The sequence below is a fragment of the Anolis carolinensis genome, chromosome 3, assembly GCF_035594765.1.
Source record: "Anolis carolinensis isolate JA03-04 chromosome 3, rAnoCar3.1.pri, whole genome shotgun sequence".
NCBI lineage: Eukaryota > Metazoa > Chordata > Lepidosauria > Squamata > Dactyloidae > Anolis > Anolis carolinensis.
Genome location: NC_085843.1, coordinates 237,042,826 through 237,066,801, shown reverse-complemented (window position 1 = coordinate 237,066,801; position 23,976 = coordinate 237,042,826). Strand labels below are relative to the sequence as shown.

General features: G+C 38.4%; 2 protein-coding genes across 3 annotated transcripts in view; both read right to left on the bottom strand.

Annotated features, from left to right (window-relative positions):
* wdr33 (WD repeat domain 33) overlaps window positions 1–14,297 on the bottom strand; it is a 66,300-nt gene extending 52,003 nt beyond the window's left edge. For both annotated transcript variants that reach the window (XM_003218388.4, XM_016992141.2), the window contains exons 1-4: window positions 14,144–14,297; window positions 4,586–4,666; window positions 3,130–3,346; window positions 873–941 (exon numbers count right to left, since the gene is read on the bottom strand). In XM_003218388.4, the coding sequence (XP_003218436.2) occupies window positions 873–941; window positions 3,130–3,333 (273 nt within the window). In that variant the 5' untranslated portion in view covers window positions 3,334–3,346; window positions 4,586–4,666; window positions 14,144–14,297. The remainder of the gene's footprint in view (window positions 1–872; window positions 942–3,129; window positions 3,347–4,585; window positions 4,667–14,143) is intronic.
* Window positions 14,298–16,969: 2,672 nt separating this feature from the next.
* Window positions 16,970–23,686, bottom strand: polr2d (RNA polymerase II subunit D). Its single transcript, XM_003218389.4, has 4 exons — window positions 23,528–23,686; window positions 19,942–20,122; window positions 18,690–18,785; window positions 16,970–17,780 (listed from the first exon to the last, which is right to left on the bottom strand). The coding sequence occupies exons 1-4, from the start codon at window positions 23,598–23,600 to the stop codon at window positions 17,702–17,704; spliced, it is 429 nt and encodes a 142-aa protein (XP_003218437.1). The 5' UTR covers window positions 23,601–23,686; the 3' UTR covers window positions 16,970–17,701.
* Between the last annotated feature and the right edge of the window lie 290 nt (window positions 23,687–23,976).

The following is a 23,976-nucleotide window of genomic DNA, read 5'->3' as shown; positions in this document are numbered from 1 at the left end:
TGTGGCACTTGTATCTGTGGATTCATTCACCCGCATCAGAGAAAATATGTCCTTTCTAGGCATTTCCTATGTCTTCCAGCATGACTTAATGGTAGGCCTCCAATGGAAGTCATTCATTCAATAGTGTTTGCTACTATCAATAAATTTCATTAACTGCAGTAAGTCTGGGAAGGTTTGTACTATATCTTTTGAGTAAAGCACAGTGATTATACAGGATGCAGATCCAGGGATTCCACAGTGAAAAGAGAAGAAACTTGTAATTCCATAGCAGAGCTTTGGACTGGCTTTGGAAAATTATCAGAACCTACCAGAGTAGCTTTCTATAGGGCATAGGAAGAATGAGTTCCTGACAACACACGCACAAGCAAAATTGCCTTTAGCTGATATAGGGTAACAGGATCTTTGAATCCAATCCTGGGCATTAAGCCAATCCAACACAGCACAAGATACCATCAACTTCTTTGTCAATCTACTCCTCTTTAGAACATTTCTTTAAGCAATCATGTCCTGTCTTTTTTCCAAAAGGGCTTCTAAAGAGCTGACAAGATAGATAGTGTGACAATGCCTGCTCTTGAGTTTTGTTACTGAAATTGTAAACAAGGCATGGGCAAACTTCAGCCCTCCAGTTGTTTTGGATTTCAACTCCCTGAAATCCCAGCCAGCTTACCAGCTGTTAGGAATTGTGGGAGTTGAGGTCCAAAACACCTGGAGGGCCGAAGTTTGCCCATCCCTTGTTTACAATTTTAGTAACAAAACACAAGAAAATTTACAAAGTGGGAGTAAAAGGACTATGTATCATTTATATCAAATCCCTCACTATTAGAGGGAGTCTATTGTTAGAGCTTAAGAAGATAGATGGAATGTATACTTACATCATTATAATATCCTGCATCAGGTTGAATTGCCCGCATATCCTGTTGGTCTCTTTGCCATACTCTATTCTGGAAAAAGCAAAAAAAGTGTTTGATTAGCATTACTGGTTACACAGTACCATATAATTTAGAGCAATGATATTGGCTTTGTTCCTAGCTAAACTAATAGCTTAGCTAAATAGCTAATACAGTAGAGTCTCACTTATCCAAGCCTCGCTTATCCAAGTTTCTGAATTATCCAAGCCATTTTTGTAGTCAATGTTTTCAATATATCGTGATATTTTGGTGCTAAATTCGTACATACAGTAATTACAACATAGCATTAGTGCGTATTGAACTACTTTTTCTGTCAAATTAGTTGTATAACATGATGTTTTGGTGCTTAATTTGTAAAATCATAACCTAATTTGATGTTTAATAGGTTTTTCCTTAACCCCTCCTTATTATCTAAGATATTCGCTTATCCAAGCTTTTGCCGGCCCGTTTAGCTTGGATAAGTGAGACTCTACTGTAGCTAATGCGATTTGTAAATTAGAGAAATCAGAAAGCAATTTCCCACTTAATTGTCAAAAATCTCCTGATGGTAGCTATAATGTAACTGAAAAAAACATGATAATGTAAGTGCTTGGTAAGGTATAGGACAGTAGGAAACAGGAAGACTAAAGTACAAGTGAAAGCCACAGGGGTGGGTCTGCAAGACCTAAGCACTGCTATTAATAAGAGGCAGAATTCACTCAATTCATAGGGTTGGAGCTAACAAATCTGATAAAAACAAATAAAACATATATTTAATACATTATATTTAAACATTTAAAATTATGCATTAAAATTATGCATTAAAACACTACTAAAACACTACTAACTTAAAACATGCTAGTAAAACGAAGAGTGCCAATCTATTATAAACCCCTTCACCAGGAGACTAGTTAAATAAGAACATCATTTCTTTCTGAAAGAAGAAAAAGAGGTAGCGGGTCTAGGCTGTCTTGAAGAGCATACAAGTCTAAGTTGTGCACCAGGAATATAAGATTATTTTATGTTCCTAAAGTAACAAAATGCATTTTCATTTTGTAAAAATCTAATGTTTTTCCAAAAAAAAAAGGGAGAGGGAATCTTATAGTTACAATTTTTTCAGAAGTTTTACCTCTCTACAGGAGAATTGCACTCCCAGAAACCTACAAGTAAAATACTGTTGTAAGCTGCCATTGTGTAATTTTGACTTTTGAATGAGAGACTTCTAAGTCATCCTATCCTCAGTCACCCTGCTCAGGTCTTGAAGATTCAAGACCAAACATGGGCAAACCAAGGCCTGGAGGCCAGATGTGGCCCACTGGGCGCCTACCTCAGCCCCTCCTTATTTTCCTTGTCCTCTTGGCATATGGAAATGGTGGCTCACTGCACCCTTATGCCAAAAAGACAAGAAAGAAGAAGGCACACAGCAGCTGAGAGCTCTTTAGAGTGCACTCAGCAACAGTTTGTCTCGCCCTTCTCCCAGCATAAGGACTGTGCAAGCGGCCCCATCTTATGCCAGGAGGACGGCTCATGGAAAGCACACAGCAGCTGAGAGTCCTTTGAGAGAAAGGCACCACCTGTTTCACCCTCCTCTGGCATAATGCTAAGAGGACAGCCCGAGGATCGAGGAAGGAGGATCAGGGTAATCGCCACGTGTCTTGCCTTTCTCCCAGCATAAGGATGGGGTGAGTGGCCCCATCCTTATGGTGGGAGAACAGCCTGAGGATGACCCCTGCCCTGCCCTTTCCTGGTCCTCTCCACCCAGCATGTCCCCGGTCCCCCTCCCCACTGGCCAGGCCTGCACTACGGCCCCAAGGCAAAAAAGTTTGCTTATGCCTGCTCAAGGCCATGGCTTCCTTGGTTGAGTCTATTAATCTGGAATGTGGGCTTCCTATTTTCCTATTGCCTTCTACCATAATTAATGTATTTTCTAGCAAATCATGTCTTCTCATGATATGGTCAAGGTACACAAATCTTAGTTTAGTCATCTTGGATTCTAAGAACAGTTCAGGTTTTGTATTTGCTTCCAGTAGAATGATTTATCTTTAAAACAAGTTATGAATGTCCTACAAACTTTAACCTGATAAAAGTATACTTTTCTGTGACCTACACTTTCCATTTTTTTCTATAGCTATTCTCTATAATAGCATTTCAAACTACCTCTAAAACATTTATGTAACATTTTGCCTCTAAAACATATATGTAGCAAATTGTAAACACATGAAAAAACAAGTCTGGAACACACCTCCAAATATTTGATTACAGAAGGATTATAGTCTATAGTTTTCCGGTTCACAGCTTTTCTCATACGTTTTCCATCAAAAGTGAGCTGCTGCATTGCTTGCTGTTGAGCAAAATCAGGTCTCTTATAGAATAGTTGCCGAGGAGCTTGATGCTGAAACCTCGGCATGTGAAAGAACCGAGGTGGTGATCCAATTTCTGTGGCCATGGTGACTTTTGCACTGAAATATTATTTAAAAACAGAAGAACACCGGATGGAGAATAAAGCTTCAAATAAAAGTCACATAAACCATCTGAAGTATTTATCCTATAAATAAGACAAATCTTTAAAATATGCTACAAAATTCCATAAGTAACTAATGTTGCTGCCTTATATGAAAACTCCTAACAGCTATTTTCATCTAAATGTCTCTACTACTTGAAGACTTCACTGATGCCTGTTCACTGCGGGAAAAATGCTCTTCAATTTTATTACTGCCCTCCAATTAGCTTCTCTTTGTTCCCTATGACTCAGTCCATATTACCTTCCTTGGTGTTGTTAGGTACTGATCACTTTTTGTATGTACACAGATAACCAAGTGGCATACTTCTATTGTACTTATTATTTATTCACAAGAGCATTTATATGGCATTGTTTGCCCCTTTTTCTTTTCCTCTTTGCTTTAGCAAAATCAGAAATAACTACCATTGGTTTCAGTGGCATTGTTTCCCAGTACATATATATAAACTTGTACCTTAAGACTACAAATGATTGTCTAATTTAACTCAGGAAAGTTCAATGCTAAAGAAGTTTGATTTGTCACATGCAGTTTAATCGAGAAATAAAAAGAATAAAAAACAAAACATAAAGACATTATTCCTCATGCCAAAATCATGCTTCTTTAATATAGGCTGTGCCTGACCCAGTAATTAAGTCATCTGAAATGCACATATTTTTGTTTTTCACTTAACATTAGTTGTGACAGAATGACTAAAAACAGTATCTGTCCCTGAGTTACAGGCATCCGACTTACAAGCAACTCACAGTTAAGAATGGGGGTGAGGCATCAGGAAGTGAGAGAAATCTACCTCTCAGAAGGGAATTCACTTCTGAAAGAGTTATCATGAGGAAAAAATATCTGCAATGAAGCTTTATCACCAATCTTTGTTTCCACAACAAACTAAATTTTTCAAAATCCAATTATCGGAGGGATAGCGAATGAGGTGAAATCTTCTGAACAGGGACACAGACAGCAAAACAAACACCACATGCGTGTTAACCTTTCTCAAAGCTAAAAATAATTTTCTATGGAGCTACACTTAAAAAATGTACCTGTTCCAACTTACATACAAATTCAACTTAAGAACAAACCTACATAACCTATCTTGTTTGTAACTTGGGGACTGCCTGCATTCGATTATAGTAAGATTATAATATACAGACTCTTCCATCAAAGCTGAGTAACCAATTACTTGCTCACCTCTGAAAACCAAATCTCTATAGTAGGGATGACCAATCTTGGAATAGCAAGGGGTTGCCCAACACTCAAGGAGGCCTGCTCCTGCAAAATAAATAATAAAATTACTTTTTTGAATCCCCATACATCCTCTATGGGATATGAGGCATGAGAAAACTTCGGCCCTCCAAGTGTTTTGGACTTCAACATCTAGAAATCCCAGCCAGCTTAGCAGCTGTTGAAAATTGTGGGAGTTGAAATCCAAAACACCTGCAAGATCAAAGTTTGCCCATGCCTGGTCTAGAGTATCATTTTTGAACTCTAAGTAACTATTAAGAGTATTAGAATACTTTTCAGCACTAGAACTACACATACATTTTTCTTGCATTTTCTAAAAATCATAATATAGTTAAACCTCAACTTTCATGGGATTAACTTTTGCAGATATCTATTTCCCAACAAAATTTAATTCTCTTCATGGGATACTTTCCATTTTCACCACTAGTTGATCTGAGATAGGCAAGTATGCTAAATACTGTAGTGATGTTCATTTTTTGTAACTCTTTTTTTTTGTTACTAATGATTTTGATGGAATTGTTTACACTAAAAAATTAAGAACTGGAAGATTTGCTCTAGTATCAGCTCTTGTATCACATCTGCCACAGTGTTAATATAGGACCAAGTGCCCTGTGAGTAACCTGTGTGTTGTAACTCAGCCATCATGGCCTGTATTCCATCAAGAGATGGAGTAGGAAACAGATGCTGCTGTGGATTTTATAGACATTTCTGCCCCGGACAGGGGCCCCTTGGCCTTGCAGCTGCCCGATATGGTTGTTTCAGAAGAATCGCTAATTGGCGAACATTCCGACGTTTCCTCATTGTTACCTACACCAGATGGTATTGACCTGGGTGAAGATGGGACTTTCGAAAGGAATTTGTTACAAAAGATAGGAGCAGGGGAGAGGGAGTGAGACGGAGTTGAAGGTTAGCTCTCAAATTGGATAATGGCTAACTTTCCCATGAGAAGTTTTGTGGGTCCTATACTCCTTAATTTTGCAAACTTGGGATTCTTTAAAAGTGCCCCTCACTGTATTCTTATTGCGATGTCAACTTTGCCTTTCCTCGGAAGAGGTTCCAGTTTCCAGCTCCTTGCCTTGTCTCCTGTTTCCATGCCAAGTTTCCAGTTCCAGGCGAGCCGAGCTGTGCTGCGACTCTTGAGTAGACCTCTCCTTATACCAAGTTTTCCTGGTTCCTGAATCGAAATTGACTCTGCCTTGTTTACCTTGCTTTCTTGCTCCTGCTACGAGACTTTTCGAGTGGATTTGGAGTTGCAGATTTGCAGTGCTGTGTTCCTGCTACTGTTTCATGGACAAACTTTGATTTCTTGGAGGAAACTATCGAGTTTTCATTTGTGGGTTACAATTTGGATATTTCTAAACCCATTCTGAACTACAATTGACTTTATATAAAGAACTATTTCTTACTCTGACTTTCTGCCTTAATTCCGCATAGATATATATTCTGCTACAATAAACAGCTTGTGTGTTATATTGGCTCCTGTCTGGTTTTCGAGTGCTCGCGCTGCCTTGGGGTGCAATACTGTGCATCATATAATTGCCCCTAGACAATGCGTGTGTGTCGGGGGGTATTGTTTTCTCTGGGTGTTCTGTTTCGTTTCCAGCTTCAACTTTTTTTAAAAAAACTATTTTTAACAACATGTCTTATCTCCCTCATATATTATCCTTCTCTTGAAAAAATGTTTTAATTTTGGGGGGGTTAACCTAGGAAATGAGTGCATAGTCCAGCAAAACGCTTCAAGTGTGCAATCTAGATCTAGATGCATGAGTCTCTTACATCTACTATCACCAATAGATCCAGAAATGTGCTTCCCAACTTGCTATTTTTATTCTTGCAACATCTTTCCAGCTTCTCCCAGAACTCGTGCTATGTACTGAAGACATAAAAGTAAGTGAAAAAAGGCCTTATCTTTTTTTCAGTAAAATGGGGAAAAATTGGATTATGGCTTATGTTCTTTTAGAATTATGACTACAATGTTTAAGATAGGATACCTTAAACTGGCCCAGGCATTAAAATCTCTCACTCATCCAATTTGGGTGAACAAGTATGTGTTTTTCCTTTGTCATTATCAAGCTACTCTAGTTTTAGGGCCTACTATTTCTATTATTTCCCCATTCTTCAGCTAGAATAAAAATGAGAACAGTAAGGTGTCATATTTGGACTAAGCCCAGTCTCTTAGTAGACTCAGAATAACTCTTCCTTCTGCTCCAACATGGCAGTGAAGATTTTGGAAGTTTTGGATTCTGTTTTTCATTAATGGTACTTCACTGTTTCAAATGATCTTAGACAAACTGCAAGTAACCTTAATTGTGGCTACTGGAAAGAAGTCAAGTTAAGCACAAAACCACTGGTTCTCAACCTGTGAGTCCCCAGGTGTTTTGTCCTACAACTCCCAGAAATCCCAGCCAGTTGACAAGCTGTTAGGATTTCTGGGAGTTGAAGACCAAAACGTCTGGGAACCTACAGTTTGAGAACCACTGCACAAAACTATTTATAATGCCGTTTTCTTTCTATTAACAATAGTTAAGATCAGTCAGAGTTAAAGGTTTGCATGACTAAGCTGAAAGCCAAACCAGAACCTTAAGTTGTTTCTTCTCCATGTTGAAAGAAACTGGGAGAGTTGTTATGGGATAAAATAATGCACCTGTTATATTTTGTGTTTCAATATGTGAAGGTGTGTAGGTTGGTTCTAGTAACGGCCAACTAAAGGCCCTTCCACGCAGCCATATAATCCAGAATATCAAGACAGATAATCCACAATATCTGCTTTGAGCTGGGTTATCCGAGTCCGCACTACCATATAATTCAGTTCAATGTGGATTTTATACAGCTATGTGGAAGGGTCCTAAATGGCTGAGTGATATGTAAGAACACAATTCTTATAATGACCAACTATGGTTCGGTACTATGTAACTATACAACACTGTACAGTTGTAACTCTACATACAAATATCCCAACATAAGTACATTTTAACTTAGCAATCCTCACTCAGCCTAGAGTGTCGTTTTGGCATCTCAACACTGTTTTGACCTACAAACAGTGTAAAAAAGGCCTCTTTGCCCCCTAAACCAGTTCTAACAGGAAGGCAGAGAGAAACAAAACCAGAACTGGCCCTTCCTGTATGGCAGAAAATTCAGCTCCATGTGATTGCTTCCCCTGAACATTCTGGGGGGGAGTTCAATCCAGAGATTCTACTCCAGAGATTGCAATCCATCCTGGTGCAGCAGAACCTCAGCCTAAATAGCGAGTACAGGGCTTCCAGTAGTGCCTCAGTCTGCATGCCTTTGCCTGCTTGCCAAGTGCTCATCTCCACTTTGGGATATAGCTATCCCCCAAGAAAGTTTGGGTTAGTTCACTTTGTGTGCTTTTTATTCCTGGTACTGTATGTTTCACTTTGAGAAGAGAGGGAGAGAGCGAGGGAGGCTGGAATTAGTACTGCATTACTGTACAGTATGAAGAAAACTGTGCTGCTTTGCCTTACTGTTACACTGGCCAACACACATTTTGTTGCCTCAAATGTGCTTCCTTGTCACAGTGGCTGGAGGAACCAAGCACAACCTACCTCTGAACATTTTATACATTATTTGTTATTTATAAAGTAGATTTCCTTATTTTAAAACACATAATAAAAAAATTGGGGTGGTTTTCAGGGAGGCGGCAGAATGGATTAATGGCATTTCAATGGGAACGTTTGCTTTGAGATAAGAATGTTTTGACTTAAGAACACAGTCACTGAATGAATTAAATTCTTAAGTCAAGGTATCACTGTATTTATAAAGGCAGGGGTTCTTAACTTGGGGTTTATACATTTTGATAGGAAAACTATATCTTCATTTTTCAGTAACAACTCTAAAGGAAATTGAATACTTTCTTAATTTATGAATGTAGGCAAAAAAACAACTGTATTAACACTTTATGTGATTTTGTCACCAATAGAATCAGAGATATTTTTGAATCACATTACAGGGATTCCAGATGTTTTGAAATATAATTTATATTCATTAGTACATCAAAACTGCTGCAGTTATTAGACTGCCATTATTAGTTATTAAACTGTAGTTATTAGATTTAGTAAACTTCCCTCTTTTAAACTGAATAAAGGTTCTGGGGATATTCATAACCAAATACAGCCTACAAATGGAAATGCTTAGTAGCTGCTTAAACATGTATTTTACTTTTCACAGGACAATAAATGAATCAGTCTTTCCCATTCAACTGTGGCACATCAGTACACAAGGCACCTGTTCAGATAGTCAAAATATGCTCTTGGAGCTATTTGTATACTTAGACAGCCAACAAAGCCAGTGTAGTGTTTGAGCATTGTATTATGACTCAAGCTTCAAATCATGCCCGAGCCATGGAAACCCACCAGATGATTTTGGGCAGGGCACACTCTCTCAGCCTGAAAGGAAGACAAACGAAAAACCCATTTGTCCAAAAAATCCCATGATAGGGCTGATATAAATTGCAAATGGCTTGAAGACGAAACAACGACAGAGTTCCAATATGTGTTCTGGTTTGGGTGGTTTGTCACTCATTTTAATCCTATCCTATTTTTTTATTAGAACATACATTTTCCAAATTAAAAAAACTGAAAGAAGAGAGAAGAGGAAAAAAAAACAAAGAGAAAAAAAGGAAAAAAGAACACACACTGAACTTGACAAAACAAACCAAATCACAAAAAATACTACTTAAAAAGTTGACTTCCATCTATTGTATGGTGTTGGAGGTGAAAAGTGTCCTTTCACTCCATCTTGATAAATTTTTAAAATATTTCTTCTATCGTCCCTTTTTCGTCTTCTCTGATATCCAGGGCAGGTATTTTTCTTCTATTATTCATGTTACCTTCAAATTAATATTTTTTTTCCATTTTTAAGTAATCTTTAAACAGTTTCCATTCTGTTTGTTTCCTTGGTTTTCCCTGATTAGTTGATAACAAATAAGTGAGCTTGTCCATGTTCATAGTATTTATAATCTTAGCAGTCCACTGGCCTATCTCCAAAACCTCTTTATAGATATGAATTGTTTGCCATAAATTATCCTTGCCGCAGACACCATATAAATAAATAAATAGTATTTCCTTGTCCTTCTCCTCTTCTATATCAAACAACCCCAATAGAAATAATTTTTCTATTTTAAAAACATTCATAAAATTAAATCAGTAACATAATTAGCAAGTATTACTCAAATTGGATAGTTTCAAAGTTCTATTTCATCTCTTGAAGTGATTAATCTTGGGGAATATCATGCACAACTATTTGATATTGGGCTACTGAAGTATTAAGCTAACTATTGTGGTTTCAGTTTTTGCACTAATATATAATCATTTTAAAATGTGAGGTAGTACTATCGCCTGCTTTGATGTTGCTACTGAGATGGCATTATTTTCAAGTATTATTCTTCCCCAAAAAAATTCCAAATGGAATTTCTGGAGGGTTACATGATTTTATCCCATTTAGGCTCCTAGATTCTGCTTCACTATAATTTTGGTAGTAGAAACCAGGTAGTAAGAATGAATATGATATACAAAAAGAAAAACCAATTTTACTGAATACAACTGATGCTATATATTAACTCCTTGTCACCTTACAGCTCACTAACACATATGATTACGGTTGTCATCTACCACTATGTATTAGAATAACACCAAATTCTCAACCACACAATTACAATCTTCCTTCACGGTGTCTTTCATCTCACAAATACCAACCACTCTCCACAAAAATAATTCATATCCAATTCATATCTTCTTGAATCTGATCCCTATGATTTTTCATCTTTCCAAAATTTCACAACATTTCAACAAAACTTCTTTAAAATACCATCCACATGGACATTTGTATAATAAACAATACACACCCATCACTCAACTACCCCCCACACACCATATCTTACTGCATTTTTTTATTCTAAGACACACTTCTATCCATATAAACATCTCTAAAAATGGGGCACATATAAAAATAGTGTGATATATATGTTGAGGTTTTTTTGTTGGTGATACTGAAATTAGTGTGCATCTTCCAATAGACAGTGTCTTAGAATCAAAGAAATATGGTTTTGTACTATCATACAAGCCATAATACAATGGAGCAGAATCTGCAAGGGTTGTGAAGGAGTGCAGCATGAAAGGAATGATGTGTGAATCAACTATAATTTGCACAAGATTGGGTTTTATAAATAAAAAGTAATATTGTGCATTTGGAAACTTCCTTGCTAAGGAACTTTTTCTGTTCTGACAGTGTGGCTCTTTACTACCAAAGATTTGTTTTCAATATGGTTTAAGCATCTAAAGTTAAAATTCCTATTCTTATTTCACAAAATACAATTTTACAAAAAAATTGGATGCTACCCATTCCTGATTACTGTCTGCATATTTAGTGCACAATCCCACTGTACGTTTTATTATGTAACCTTCTTATTGAATGCAAAAGATAATTCACATAAAGCCTTTTCAAAATGCCTGCAAATAACAGAATGGAATCAAGCTAATCTAGTTTTAGAATGTAAACCTTCAGCAGAGACTACCATTTTACAAATAGGAGGCAGACTAATGCTAGACCTCTGTAGAGCAAAATTCCCATGGCTTCTTTCTTGCTTTGAAGCAAGCTCCTTTGGGACTACCAGAATGCTAGTTTCTCAGCAGAAGCTACTGTTACTGTCAATAATTATCATAAGGGGGAGAGGGGGGTGAAATATTTTGTTTTTAAACCTTTCATCCTGGAACATAAGAAAATAGCTTACTACATGGTTAAATCAGTCTACAGGAAAGCACACCAGTTTACCAGCCTAGTTACTGGTCAGATTACATCTTTCTTTTTCTATTGAATTCTGTTATCATGGAAAGTAGCTGGTTTAAGAAAAAATTGCATAAATAAGATCCTTTTGAGGATAATTAAGTCATGTAATGGGAAAAATTACAATGTTTCCTGGAAATTGTCTGGTAGATGGCACTTTGTACCTTGTTAACCAGAATCTTTTATTAAATTTAAATTATGGTAGCCCTAATGTGAACTTAGACATAAATGATTATATAACTGTGTTGTTGAAGGCTTTCATGGCTGAAATCACTAGGTTGCTGTAAGCTTTCCGGGCTGTATAGCCATATTCCAGAAGTATTCTCTCCTGACGTTTCGCACACAAGTACAGAGCAGGAATCTTCAGAGGTTGTGAGGTCTGTTGGAAACTAGGCAAGTGGGGTTTATATATCTGTGCTCTCCTGATGTTTCGCTTTGAAGCTGAAAGGTTATTTAATGCTAATCAAGCTGGACATTCAAACTTGCCACCAACAGACAAAGAGTTTTTTCTCCCACCCTGAACATTCCAGAGATATATAAACCCCACTTGCCTAGTTTCCAGCAGACCTCACAACCTCTGAGGATCCCTACTATAGATGTGGGTGAAATGTCAGGAGAGAATATTTCTAGAACATTGCCATACAGCCCATAAAACTCACAGCAACCTGATTATGTAACTGGTAGAATCTTTATGGGACTGTATTTTAGGATATTACTTACTCTTAAAGCCTGATGTCCCTACATGTCTAGAGATGATTCACAAGGCCACAACAAAAAACAATCTTGAATTAAAATTTGACTCCTTCAGCAATCTGATACAGGTTTTAATGAAGAATGAGAATTTGTACTTCATCAGACTAGGTTTTCAATGGCAGAACACATACAAAACCAGCAAAACTTGCTTTCCCTTCATTCTCGAAATTCAAAAGCAAGAAGAGATGAGTTTTATTTCAGAAGCCTTGAAAGGAGCTTCTCACGTAGGAAACAAAATAAGAGAAACAGGCAGAACATAATAGAGTATGAATGCTAATAGCTGATGTTTATCTCTCTACAAATACAAGGTAAACATCTCAGTAGACACAACATTTATAATAAATTTGATATCCATGGTTTTACTTATTCATGCTCACAAAATACTATCCCCAGAAGTGTTTGTGGGACTCTCTAAGTCCTCTTCTCTGAATCTATGGTGTGCTTCTGGCACAAGAATAGTTGAAAGATAGGATTTTCTATTACCCATGGCCATTTGCAACCATGGTGTGTGTGTCTTGGAACATATCTCCTGTGGATACAGAGGTCATAGTGTATATACTTCTATGATTATATAAAACATGGATTAGCAGACTTTATAGACTCTGAAATGACCTGCCAGAAGAGATCAAACAACTAAATGAGCTATCAGAACTCAATATACAATTGAAGACCTATCTTTTCTATCAGGCCTACCCAGTCAATTTTAAACTGTGAATTTTAATTGTACATTTTATTAGTATTAGTGTCAATCTTTGTTCATCTGTGTGTGTTTATGACGTACCCTGCCTCAAGCCATGAGGAGAAGCTGGTAATAAATAAAATGTATACATATATTTACATCTAAGAAATAATTGTGCCCAATATGTAGAAACTCCACATGACTTCTATCTGTAGAAAAAGGCAGGGCATATATAAACCAATTCAATCCACATGTGATTACTACAAATGGTAGCCAAATCTGCATACTTAACATCTTAATTATTGCTTCAAAGAAAAACTGTTCAAACAACAAGTTGAAATGTTTCACCTGAAACAGAATTTGTTTGAAATAAAATATGCATTACAAAGTATATTAAAGTAAGATAGAATTCCATATATTGCATTCACTCACTTCAAGATCCATGTTATGATTTTCTAAATGGCCTGCTTATCCAAAATATTTGTTTTTAAAAATGTGATTCCCATCATTCTGCCTTGGATAGACACCAAAGGTATTAATTTGAACATTTTAAAATCCTCAAATACAGAATTGCACAGCGAGGAAAAAAAATATAGTGCTAAAGTTGCACAATCACCTGACTTCTAAAAACCATGTCGAAGATATATTAGTACAAGATAATTATAGCCTTTATAATAAATATATACTAGCTTCCACTAGACACACGCATGTAATAGACAGGATCCTGTCACAAAAGGTTACAGATTTTGTAAAACTACAACTCCCAGGATCATCTAGCATTGGGCCATCGTAGTTAAAAGTGGTGTCAAACTGCATTAATTTTACAGTGTAGATCAGACTTAAGCAGCTGAGGGGGAAAAGGAAAGGGCCAGAGCCTGTTAGGAATTGTGGGAGCTGAAGTCCAAAACACCTGGAGGGCCGAAGTTTGTCCGTGTCTGGTGTAGATGCACCCTTAGTCACAGCCTTAAAGGGAAGAAACTCCCTTTGATCCATTCCACACCCCTCAACACCAGGCCATGGCTTTCCATAATGTCCTGCTCGAAGCAAGAGAACTAGAAAATACAGTATTTACATCTCCCTGTCGCCTTCCAAGCACCGCCTGGTTCGTGACAGTCTTGGGATTGCGCTTCCCCCTTCAAACCCGAGGCCTCCTTCTTCCTGAGGCCCCTCAAAGCCTAAAAATGGCGGAGGCCGCGGCAGGGCTCCGGGCCGCACGGAGCTCCTCCTCCTTCTCTCCCTCTGGCCATCCCGCCGCCTCGAAAAGGGACACTCACACAACAGCCGCTCCCTGAGAGCCAACGTCCAGAGCGTTTCTATCCCGGAAGCTGCTGCCTCACGAGCCGCCGTCGCCACCACCACCATCCGCCATCTTCCCCACCAGCAACTGGAGGCGGGGCATACGGGCACGTCATCACGCACGCCGAGTAGCGGGGCGGAGAAAGAGCGGGAAGGGTCAAGCAGCGCAGGCGCACTTGGATCAGCCGCATCCCCAGCCACCTGTTTGGGAGTGAGCGGGGCAGCGGCAGGTTCCGGTTGCCATTCCGGAAAGGGAAGCGCTTAAGATGGAGAAGCAAGGATACTGGCGGAAGTGGCGTGTTTAAGGCCTCTGGACGCATGGGAGGGCTTTGAAGTGGCCGCCCCTTTGCCCAGTAATAATCGATCATAATTTGTTAAAATAGTTAAAACAAACGCAATTAAAGACAACTGTAATAATAATATTCAGTTTTTTTAACTTAATAGGTTTTAATGATTTTAAGTGGGAATTTTTGATACTGTTTATTGTATTGTGGAAGGCTTTCATGGCCGGAATCACTGGGTTTCTGTTTCCGGGCTGTATGGTCATGTTCCAGAAGCATTCTCTCCTGGCGTTTCGCCTACAACTATACCAGGCACCCTCAGAGGTTGTAAGGTCTGTTAGAAACTAGGCAAGTATCTGGAATGTTCAAGGTGGGAGAAAGAACTCTTGTCTGAGACAGGTGTGAATGTTTCAATTGGCCACCTTGATTAGCATTGAATGGCCTTTCAGCTTTCAACAAGTATATATATATTTGGGCACTGAAAAACACTTCTGAAGAACTGCTGTTTTTATGCATTGGCATATTCTCTGTTTCCTAAAAGATCAGAGTCAACAGGTTGTTCAATCTAACAACTAAAGCCAATATGCCTTGCATAATTACGTTTTATTGTATACCAATTGAGAAGATTCTACTTGAAACAGGTTTTGGCGTTGTTTTGTAAAAGTGATGCAGTTTTTCAGTCTGGTTTTATTCTAATGTTAAACGGAAATGGCTATTTTCTGTTCTGCAAACCAAAAGAGATAATTTAATAATAAAGAAGAAAAATTAAGAAGCACCTTACTGCTGCAAGAATTAAGACTATTGTGATTTACCAATGAAAGAAATATCTCTTTTGTTAGGATATAGAAGAAGGTATTTTCTAATACCTAAGAATGCCTTCCACTTGGGACAGTGGTTCTCAGCCTGGGGTCCCCAGATGGTTTTGGCCTACAACTCCCAGAAATCCCAGCCAGTTTACCAGCTGTTAGGATTTCTAGGAGTTGAAGGTCAAAAACATCAGGGGAGCCCTGGTTGAGAACCACTGATGGGCTGATAATTTGTTGTCAAAGCTGGCATTATTCCACTGCCAGCTCAAAATACAGTAGACACTCGGTTCACAGAAACTCAAGCAACTGGAACTCTCAAGCAACTGGTAAAAAATGAAGAATGCTCTAAATAAAAAAGCCGCTTTTATAATACAGTAACCCAATAAAACAGTAACCCAGAGTTACACTAAGTTTGTATTTGTCTTAATTTGCCTTCAATTACTGTATTTCAATATTAGTATCAAGTACTCAATACTGAGTTTATAGCATGGTATAGTATGGGGTACAGTAGTAGGCCTATTTTTGATAACTCTCCAGAAACCAGAAACTACATTTATCTGATATCTACCAGTCCCGATTGGCACTGGTTAACAGAGTTTAGTGCATGGCTCATCCTAACTTTAGTATTCAATATTTCTTTATACTTCAGGATGTCTACGTAGTTCTTCCAAAACTACCCTTCCAAGTCATCTGCCAGTTAATTGGGAGTCTACTGTATCACATTTTATAAATACTGGGGGGGGGGGGGGAGATATGTACTTAAACATGAGTTTATGTTGTTTTAACTATTTTTAAATTCAAGAGAATTCATTCCTGAGGTTTTTTTCAGTGGTGAAAGCTGGCAGGGGAAAAGAAGTCCAACTCATTTGAAATATGGTGCTGAAGGAGAGTTCTATACCATGGATTGCCCCCCCCCCCAAAATAAAATCAGTGTGTTTGAGAACAAATCTAGTCTGAACGGTCGGTTGCAGTCAACACATCTAGTCTGAACTGTTGGTTGCAGTCAACAAATCTAGTCTGAACTGTCAGTAGTAGTCAAAAATAGTAAACTTCAGGCATAGAATCATTGGAAAAGTTAATGCCCTGTGAAGGGCAGTAAGAAAAGCGGAAAACCACACAGGTAAATGGACACACTCAAGGAAGCCATTGCCCTGGGCAGTCTGTTAATAACAGAATCTCTTGGAGGTCTGTCATAGGATGATTAAATCAAAACCTGCTTGATGACATAGAATAGTTTACAATTAAGATGCTTCTGTTAGAATTATCTTTTCTTTTAGTTCTTGTAGTCTTTAAACTTGATTTTATTGTGCAGCATCCTGAGCTCTAATGATATAGGGCAATATATAAATATTTAATAAGTACATATTTATTTGGCTGTTCATATTTTGAGTTGGCTGCTTCCACAACCAACTTCTATGTTCAGATGATTTTTTTTTGCAGTTCAAGTGTTCTTCACAGCCTCTTCTATTTTGCACATGGCTATAGTCTGGGGTAACCAACAAGCCTTATTTGCCCCGTGACTAATTTTAGAGGAGAAAAACGGAACCCTGAAATTATTAAAGTGGTTCTGAAAAGCCAGATGAGAAATTCATTTCAAACAACTGACTGGTTTCTAACAGTACACATTCCTGTCTCTTTGTTAATTAGATTATGTGTTCACTCCAATTAAGTATGTTTGTTTCACACTTCAAGTAAAACACCTCTTATCAAACTAAGCTGTTATTATGACAGCATGATGTTTAATATTAGAAAAATCCATTTCCAGTTAACAAATTAGATACGCATACAAGAGTGTTTCTCCACATACATATGAAATTTCTGTAATATACACAGATAATACATAAACAAGTGGAAAATAAGAAATATAATCTAATTCCTTCCCTCTTTTAATAGTCCTTTGGCTACCTTTGTAAACTATGTTCAAGTCAACTGGAATTGTGTAAAAATTAAGTGTATAAGTACATTCATGAACCACAGGCTCCAACTTTAAAATACTATACTTTAATTACACAAAACAACTGTACAAGATTATTAATGAATACGAAAACACAACCTCTTCATCACATACATCAACTACACGAACTATTGACCCTGATTCTAGTATTACAATTTTCAAAAATTAATATTAAGAACTTTCTCTTAGACAACACATGTTCAAAGGGAGAATGGTATCTTTATGAAATGTGTCTGATCCCCAAAATATTCTGTGCACATTCACAATGAAAACAACATTTGGAAATGAATATTAAATTAACCAATCAGTTGTGAGTTTTTGCAGCTCTGTCAATGTTCAACAAGCCTCAACAGCCAAAAAATTCCTTTTAAAAATGTGTGGGTGGAATTGTAATCCAGCATAAGCTTCTCTTTGGTGTCAAAAACAGCCAGGATTTTATCAGAATAAATGTAACCCCCAACATGTTCACATTATAGAAAGGTGTGGTAGTTCCTCCTAATACTGAAAACTTCGTTTGGTCTGAATGTCATCAAGAATTTGCTGTAACTCTTCATCCTCAAATCGACCCTCTAAGCTGAAAGAGGAAAGTATATAATAGTTATTATTTCAAAGCACTGATGCTAAAGCCTTCAAACCTACTGTCAGTGTACTTGACACTACATTCTCCCACTTACTATCACAGAACATTTTCCCACTCACCATCACAGAAGATAAGACCAATCATTACGGTTGATTGGTCAAATAATGTTACATAGAGACAAGCATTAACTTTATTAATCATCAACAGATTTAATGCTGAAGCCAATTAAAAAGAAATACTTGGCTGCAAAAATAGGTTACTAGCTTGTTTATCTTACTACATCATTGAGCTTAGCAGAGTAGAGTTTGAGCAATCTTTCCAAACCATCACTGCAAACTACTGTTTAATTTAAAAGTGGGGTGCTCACTCAAACTATTTTTGTCAATCTGGGTACAAGTCAACACTGTGATTTGATTAAACCAGAAAACAATGTACTTTGCTTCATGCACCATGGAAGAAGATGTAGGGCATTTGACAGGACAAAACATATGTCCTAATTGTACCAACCATCTGAATAATCTGATTAAATTTTGATGATATTAATTTTCAGTAAGGTTTGTGTAACTAAATAATTCATTGAACAGCTTTATTATCTGACATTATATTGGAAGACCAAGGTATTATGGTACTTACATTTCTTGAAATAATAAAAACAAATAATGAAAGCCTTTATTTAAATAGTAAAAGCAACTATTCTAAAAGACACTAAAAAGTAATTGTGTTAAATTGACATCAGTTCTGCAAGTGTCATGATTTTTAAGAATATTTGACCCCTGAAAACCAACTGGTGTGGCAATCTGATTCTGGAACAACAACATGGAAATGCTAGTATTTGGATTTTGCTTGTGCTTTTGTAAACTCTTGGGAGTATTAAAAAGACCCCTTAGACTTTGGGTAACTCACCTGGGAATTAATGCTTTTGCCTCTTCAGCTGTTTCAGGACAGAGATTAGCTAAACATGCCAGTTCAAATTTATGGAGCTTCTTTTGGAGCAGCAAACTACGTAATGGGAGAAAATGTTAAAAATATAAACAATGAATAAAAGATTTAATAGAAAAAATAAAAAACAGATACAGGAAAAGAAAATACTCAAATGCTCTAGGATGCAAAGAATCAGTACTGTGTCAAAACATGGAAATAACACTTTGCTTATATGGTTACTCTCTACTGGTTAGGAGTAGTGCATTAAGTACTGATTGTTCTACCTGTGATAGAAAAGACATGCCAAGACTGTATTAGATCTTTCAGTAATACTGGCCAGTTTGATCTTCGGGCTATACTATATTACATAAACTTGGTTTTTTTTTAAAAAACAAACACTTATTTTTGGTGTAAACTACTTTAGCTAAGCTGATAATCCTCAAGCCTGAGGATAAATTAATCATAGAATCATAGAATAGTAGAGTTGGAAGAGACCTCATGGGCCATCCAGTCCAACCCCCTGCCAAGAAGCAGGAAATCGCATTAAAAGCACCCCGACAGATGGCCATCCAGCCTCTGCTTAAAAACCTCCAAAGAAGGAGCCTCCACCACAGTCCGGGGGAGAGAGTTCCACTGCCGAACAGCCCGAACAGTGAGGAAATTATTCCTGATGTTCAGGTGGAATCTCCTTTCATGTAGTTTGAAGCCATTGTACTGCGTCCTAGTCTGCAGGGCAGCAGAAAACAAGCTTGCTCCCTCCTCCCTATGACTTCCCTTCATATATTTGTACATGGCTATCATGTCTCCTCTCAGCCTTCTCTTCTACAGAATAAACATGCCTAGTTCTTTAAGCTGCTCCTCACAGAGCTTGTTCTCCAGACATTTAATCATTTTAGTTGCCCTCCTCTGGACGCTTTCCAGCTTGTCAACATCTCCCTTCAATTGGACACAGTATTCCAGGTGTGGTCTGACCAAGGCAGAATAGAGGGGTAGCATGACTTCCCTGGATCTAGATGCTATACCCCTATTTATGCAGGCCAGAATCCCGTTGGCTTTTTTAGCAGCCACATCACATTGTAGACTCATATTTAACTTGTTGTCCACAAGGACTCCAAGATCTAGCTAGACATAGACATATAACTATAAATTAAAATCACTAAAACCATTAAAACATAGGCATATACAAAATTTGTGTATGTAAATGACAAAATATTTTATTCTCAGGATTACATACCTGCGAACACTAGCAATAGTCTCCCGGTTTTTGAAGCGGCTGAAGCGAGCGGTATAGTTCAGCGTTTTCATGAAGACTTCAGAGAGCTCCTGCTCATCTTCTGCACTTTCATTCTGCTGCTTCCGATGTTCAAGAAGCATGTGCACTTCTGAATTGAGAAGGGTTTCAGCAGTCTCAAACTCTGTAGGTAAAGAAGAGTGCAATAGATCAAAAGAAACAGAAAAACACAGCTTTATGGGTACTATTTTAGGACTGATCTGTGTGTGAAGCAGGAATAGGTTGGTAGTACTTAAGGCTATTAAGAGAAATGAGTAAAACAATAATATGACTGATCCTACGAGAAATATCCAGAACCTCCCAGTGTATAGAGTAATGCTAGATATAATTAGCTGAGAAAAAACCTATGTCTAAAACAGTACTACATAAATGCTTTTCATAAATATATACAGTAATCAAACTGTATACTACTATTGGCTTTGGCTAATAAAACTGTTATCCCAATCACTTCAGCTATGAAGTTTTCAGGTAGTTTGCTGCAGTCAATAACTGAAGCAGTTTGGATATAGGAATGGTAGCCAAAGTTTCAAAGTATGGAAGTTGAACCATGTGTATATGAACAATGTGTAAGGCAACAAGATACACTTAAGATAAGCAATCATATGAAAAGTGTAGTATCAACTCTGTTTTTGCTAAGGAAGAACAAGCATTTGTTTAAGACTGCTGCTTTGAGAGGGCTACAGATCAACCCTTTTTCAAGATATACACTTACTACAAAAACCTACTTTATGGCACATAACAAATCTATGTCATGTGACATCTATCTAGTTATCACATAGATTTGAACTGGGTTTATATCTATCAAGTGTGTCTTAATACAGGTTGAGCATCCCTTATCCAGAATTCCAAAATATAGACAGTCACCAAGTTACGAACAAGATAGGTTTTGTAGATTTGTTCTTGAGTTTGTAAGTTGGAACATGTACATTTTAAGTGTAACTCCAGCCAAATATGTATATAGAGAGAAAGAGAGAGAGTGCTTTGGATCACAGGGGAGGGTGAACACCTTGGTGGTGTTTGTGTTGCTGTCTGTATTCAGAAGATTTCACCTCACTTTCTGTCTCTGTGATCATTGGATTTTGAAAAAAATTGCTTGTTGTGGAAACAAAGATTGGTGATAAAGCTTCAGTGTTGACATTTTTCTCCATGATAACTCTTCCAGAAGTGAATTTCCTTTCTTATAGGTAGATTTCTCTCACTTCCTGTTGTCTCACTCTTGTTTTTACTAAGAGTCGTCTGTAAGCCGGATGTTTGTAAATCAGAGACTACCTGCACTCCAAAATCCAAAGTTGTCTTCATGGGAGGCTGAGATGGTGACTCTTTGGCTTTCTGATGGTTCAATGTACACACACTTTGTTTCATACACACCATTATTTTAAAAACAGCCTCTCAAATTGCCTTCTGGCTATGATTATAAGATGAATGTGAAACAAAAGAAATTTTGTGTGTAGACTACGGTCCCATCTCAAAGACATCAAATTATGTACAAATAAGAATATCCATAATCCAAAATGAAAAAAAAATATCCCCAAATCCAAGCATTTGGAATAAGGGATACTCAACCTGGTCCAGCTATGGGGCAGCAAGAAGAGGCAACAGAATAATAAAAAAACTAAGCTTCCTTTCTGGTCCTATCCAGAGAACCTCTAATGCCAAACTGTCTCCCCCACCCAATTATAGACCAGATGCAGAGATGCTTAGCTTGAAAACCGCTGGATCATGCACCTTCCCATCCTAATCAATAGAAAGTGCAGTCTGAAAGTGCATTTACATTGTAGTAATTAATGCAATCTGACACAACTTTAGCCACTTTGGCTCAATGCTATGGAATTCTGGGACTTGTAGTTTGGTGAGGCACCAGAACTCTTTGGCAGCACAGGTTTCAGGCCTTACCAAACTACAACTCCTATTATTCTGTAGCATAGAGCCATGGCAGTAAAAGTGGTGTCAAACTGCATTAATCCTATCACGTAGATGCACCCTGGGACGAACTCAGTAGCTCTTTGCAAATGAAGGGTGCTTCTACACTGCTGAGTTAACACAGTTTAAAAACAGCTACATCCTGCAAATTCAAAAAGAATAATGTTTTCACAATAAGAAAAATGCAGCTTGGGGGGGGGGGGGGGACAAACCAGATCATGAAACTGAAAACCTCCCACTAGCAAGTGGTTTTCAACCTATGGGTCCCCAGATGGTTTGGCCTTCAACTCCCAGAAATCCTAACAGTTGGTAAACTGGCTGGGATTTCTGGGAATTGTACGCCAAAACACTTGGGGACCCACAGGTTGAGAACCACTGCGCTAGGGAAACACTTTGGGTGCACCTACACCAGGCAGGGGCAAACTTTGGTCCTCTGGGTATTTTGGACTTCAACTCCCACAATTCCTAACAGCCTGTTAGGAATTGTGGGAGCTGAAGTCCAAAACAACAGGAGGGCTGAAGTTTACCCATGCCTTAGTCAGACGATGACAAATAGCATTAATTCTACAGTGTGGCGCAGCCCATGCCAAGCTACAATTCCTGTTATTCCACAATCTTGAGCTGTGGCAGTTACAATAGATGATGACAAATAGCATTCATTCTACAGTGAGGATGGCGCCCTTGTCAAACTAAAACTCCCATAATGCCATAGCATTGAGCCGTGGCAGTTAGAGGGGTGCCAAATGGCATTACAGTAGAGTCTCACTTATCCAAGCCTCGCTTATCCAAGCCTCTGGATTATCCAAGCCATTTTTGTAATCAATGTTTTCAATATATCATGATATTTTGGTGCTAAATTCGTAAATACAGTAATTACAACATAACATTACTGCGTATTAAACTACTTTTTCTGTCAAATTTGTTGTATAACATGATGTTTTGGTGCTTAATTTGTAAAATCATAACCTAATTTGATGTTTAATAGGTTTTTCCATAATCTCTCCTTATTATCCAACATATTCGCTTATCCAAGCTTCTGCAGGCCCGTTTAGCTTGGATAAGTGAGACTCTACTGTAATTCCATAGGGTGGATGCACCCCTTGTCAAACTCTAATTCCCGTGACTCCAGAGTCTTGAGCTGTGGAATAGTGGGAGCTGAAGTCCAAAATACCAGGAGGGCAGAAGCTTGCCCATGCCTGGTGTAGATGCAGTTTGACACCAACTTCCAAGTGCCATAGCTGAGTGTTATGGCATCCTGGGAGCTGTAGTTTGACGGGGCGCCAACACTCGGGCTGGGAAGTGTAAAGTCTTTGAAAAAATTCCAACTCCCACAGCACCGAGCCATGGCAGTTCAAGTGGGGTCAAACTGCATTCATTCCACAGCAGGCATGGGCGAACTTGGGCCCTTCCTTCAGGTGTTTTGGACTTCAACTCCCACCATGCCTAACAGCCTCAGCCCCCTTCCTTTTCCCCCTCAGCCGCTTAAGCGGCTGAGGGGGAAAAGGAAGGGGCCTGAGGCTGTTAGGCATGGTGGGAGTTGAAGTCCAAAACACCTGAAGGAAGGGCCCAAGTCCACGGCGTTTCCCTTTCCTCGGAGCTAGTCGCTCACCTTTGGGGAAGACCAGCTGGGAGGCATCTTCCTCCACATCTACAGCCCTCACGTCCACCCCTCCGGCCGCCATTGCCTTTCCACAGCCCGGAAACTCAAGCGGGAAGGAAAAGGAAGCCGAACCTCTGCTGCGGGCGCCCCCTTGAGGGCGGAAGAGGAAAAGCGCCCATCCTGTGAACTGAACTCCAGAACCTTGTCACCTCTGACAGAAGAGAGTCTACTAATACTTTTGGTATAGTACAGTTTGATCTATGGATCATAATTAATTGTGGCAAGTTCTTGGTGGTATGGGGATACCAAATCACCTTGTCTGTCTCCTGAGGAATCTGTATAAAAACCAAGTAGCCACAGTATTTATTTATTTATTTACAACATTTTTATCCCGCCTTTCTCACTCGAGGGGACTCAAGGCGGCTTACAACAACTGGAAAAACTCAATGCCCAAATAC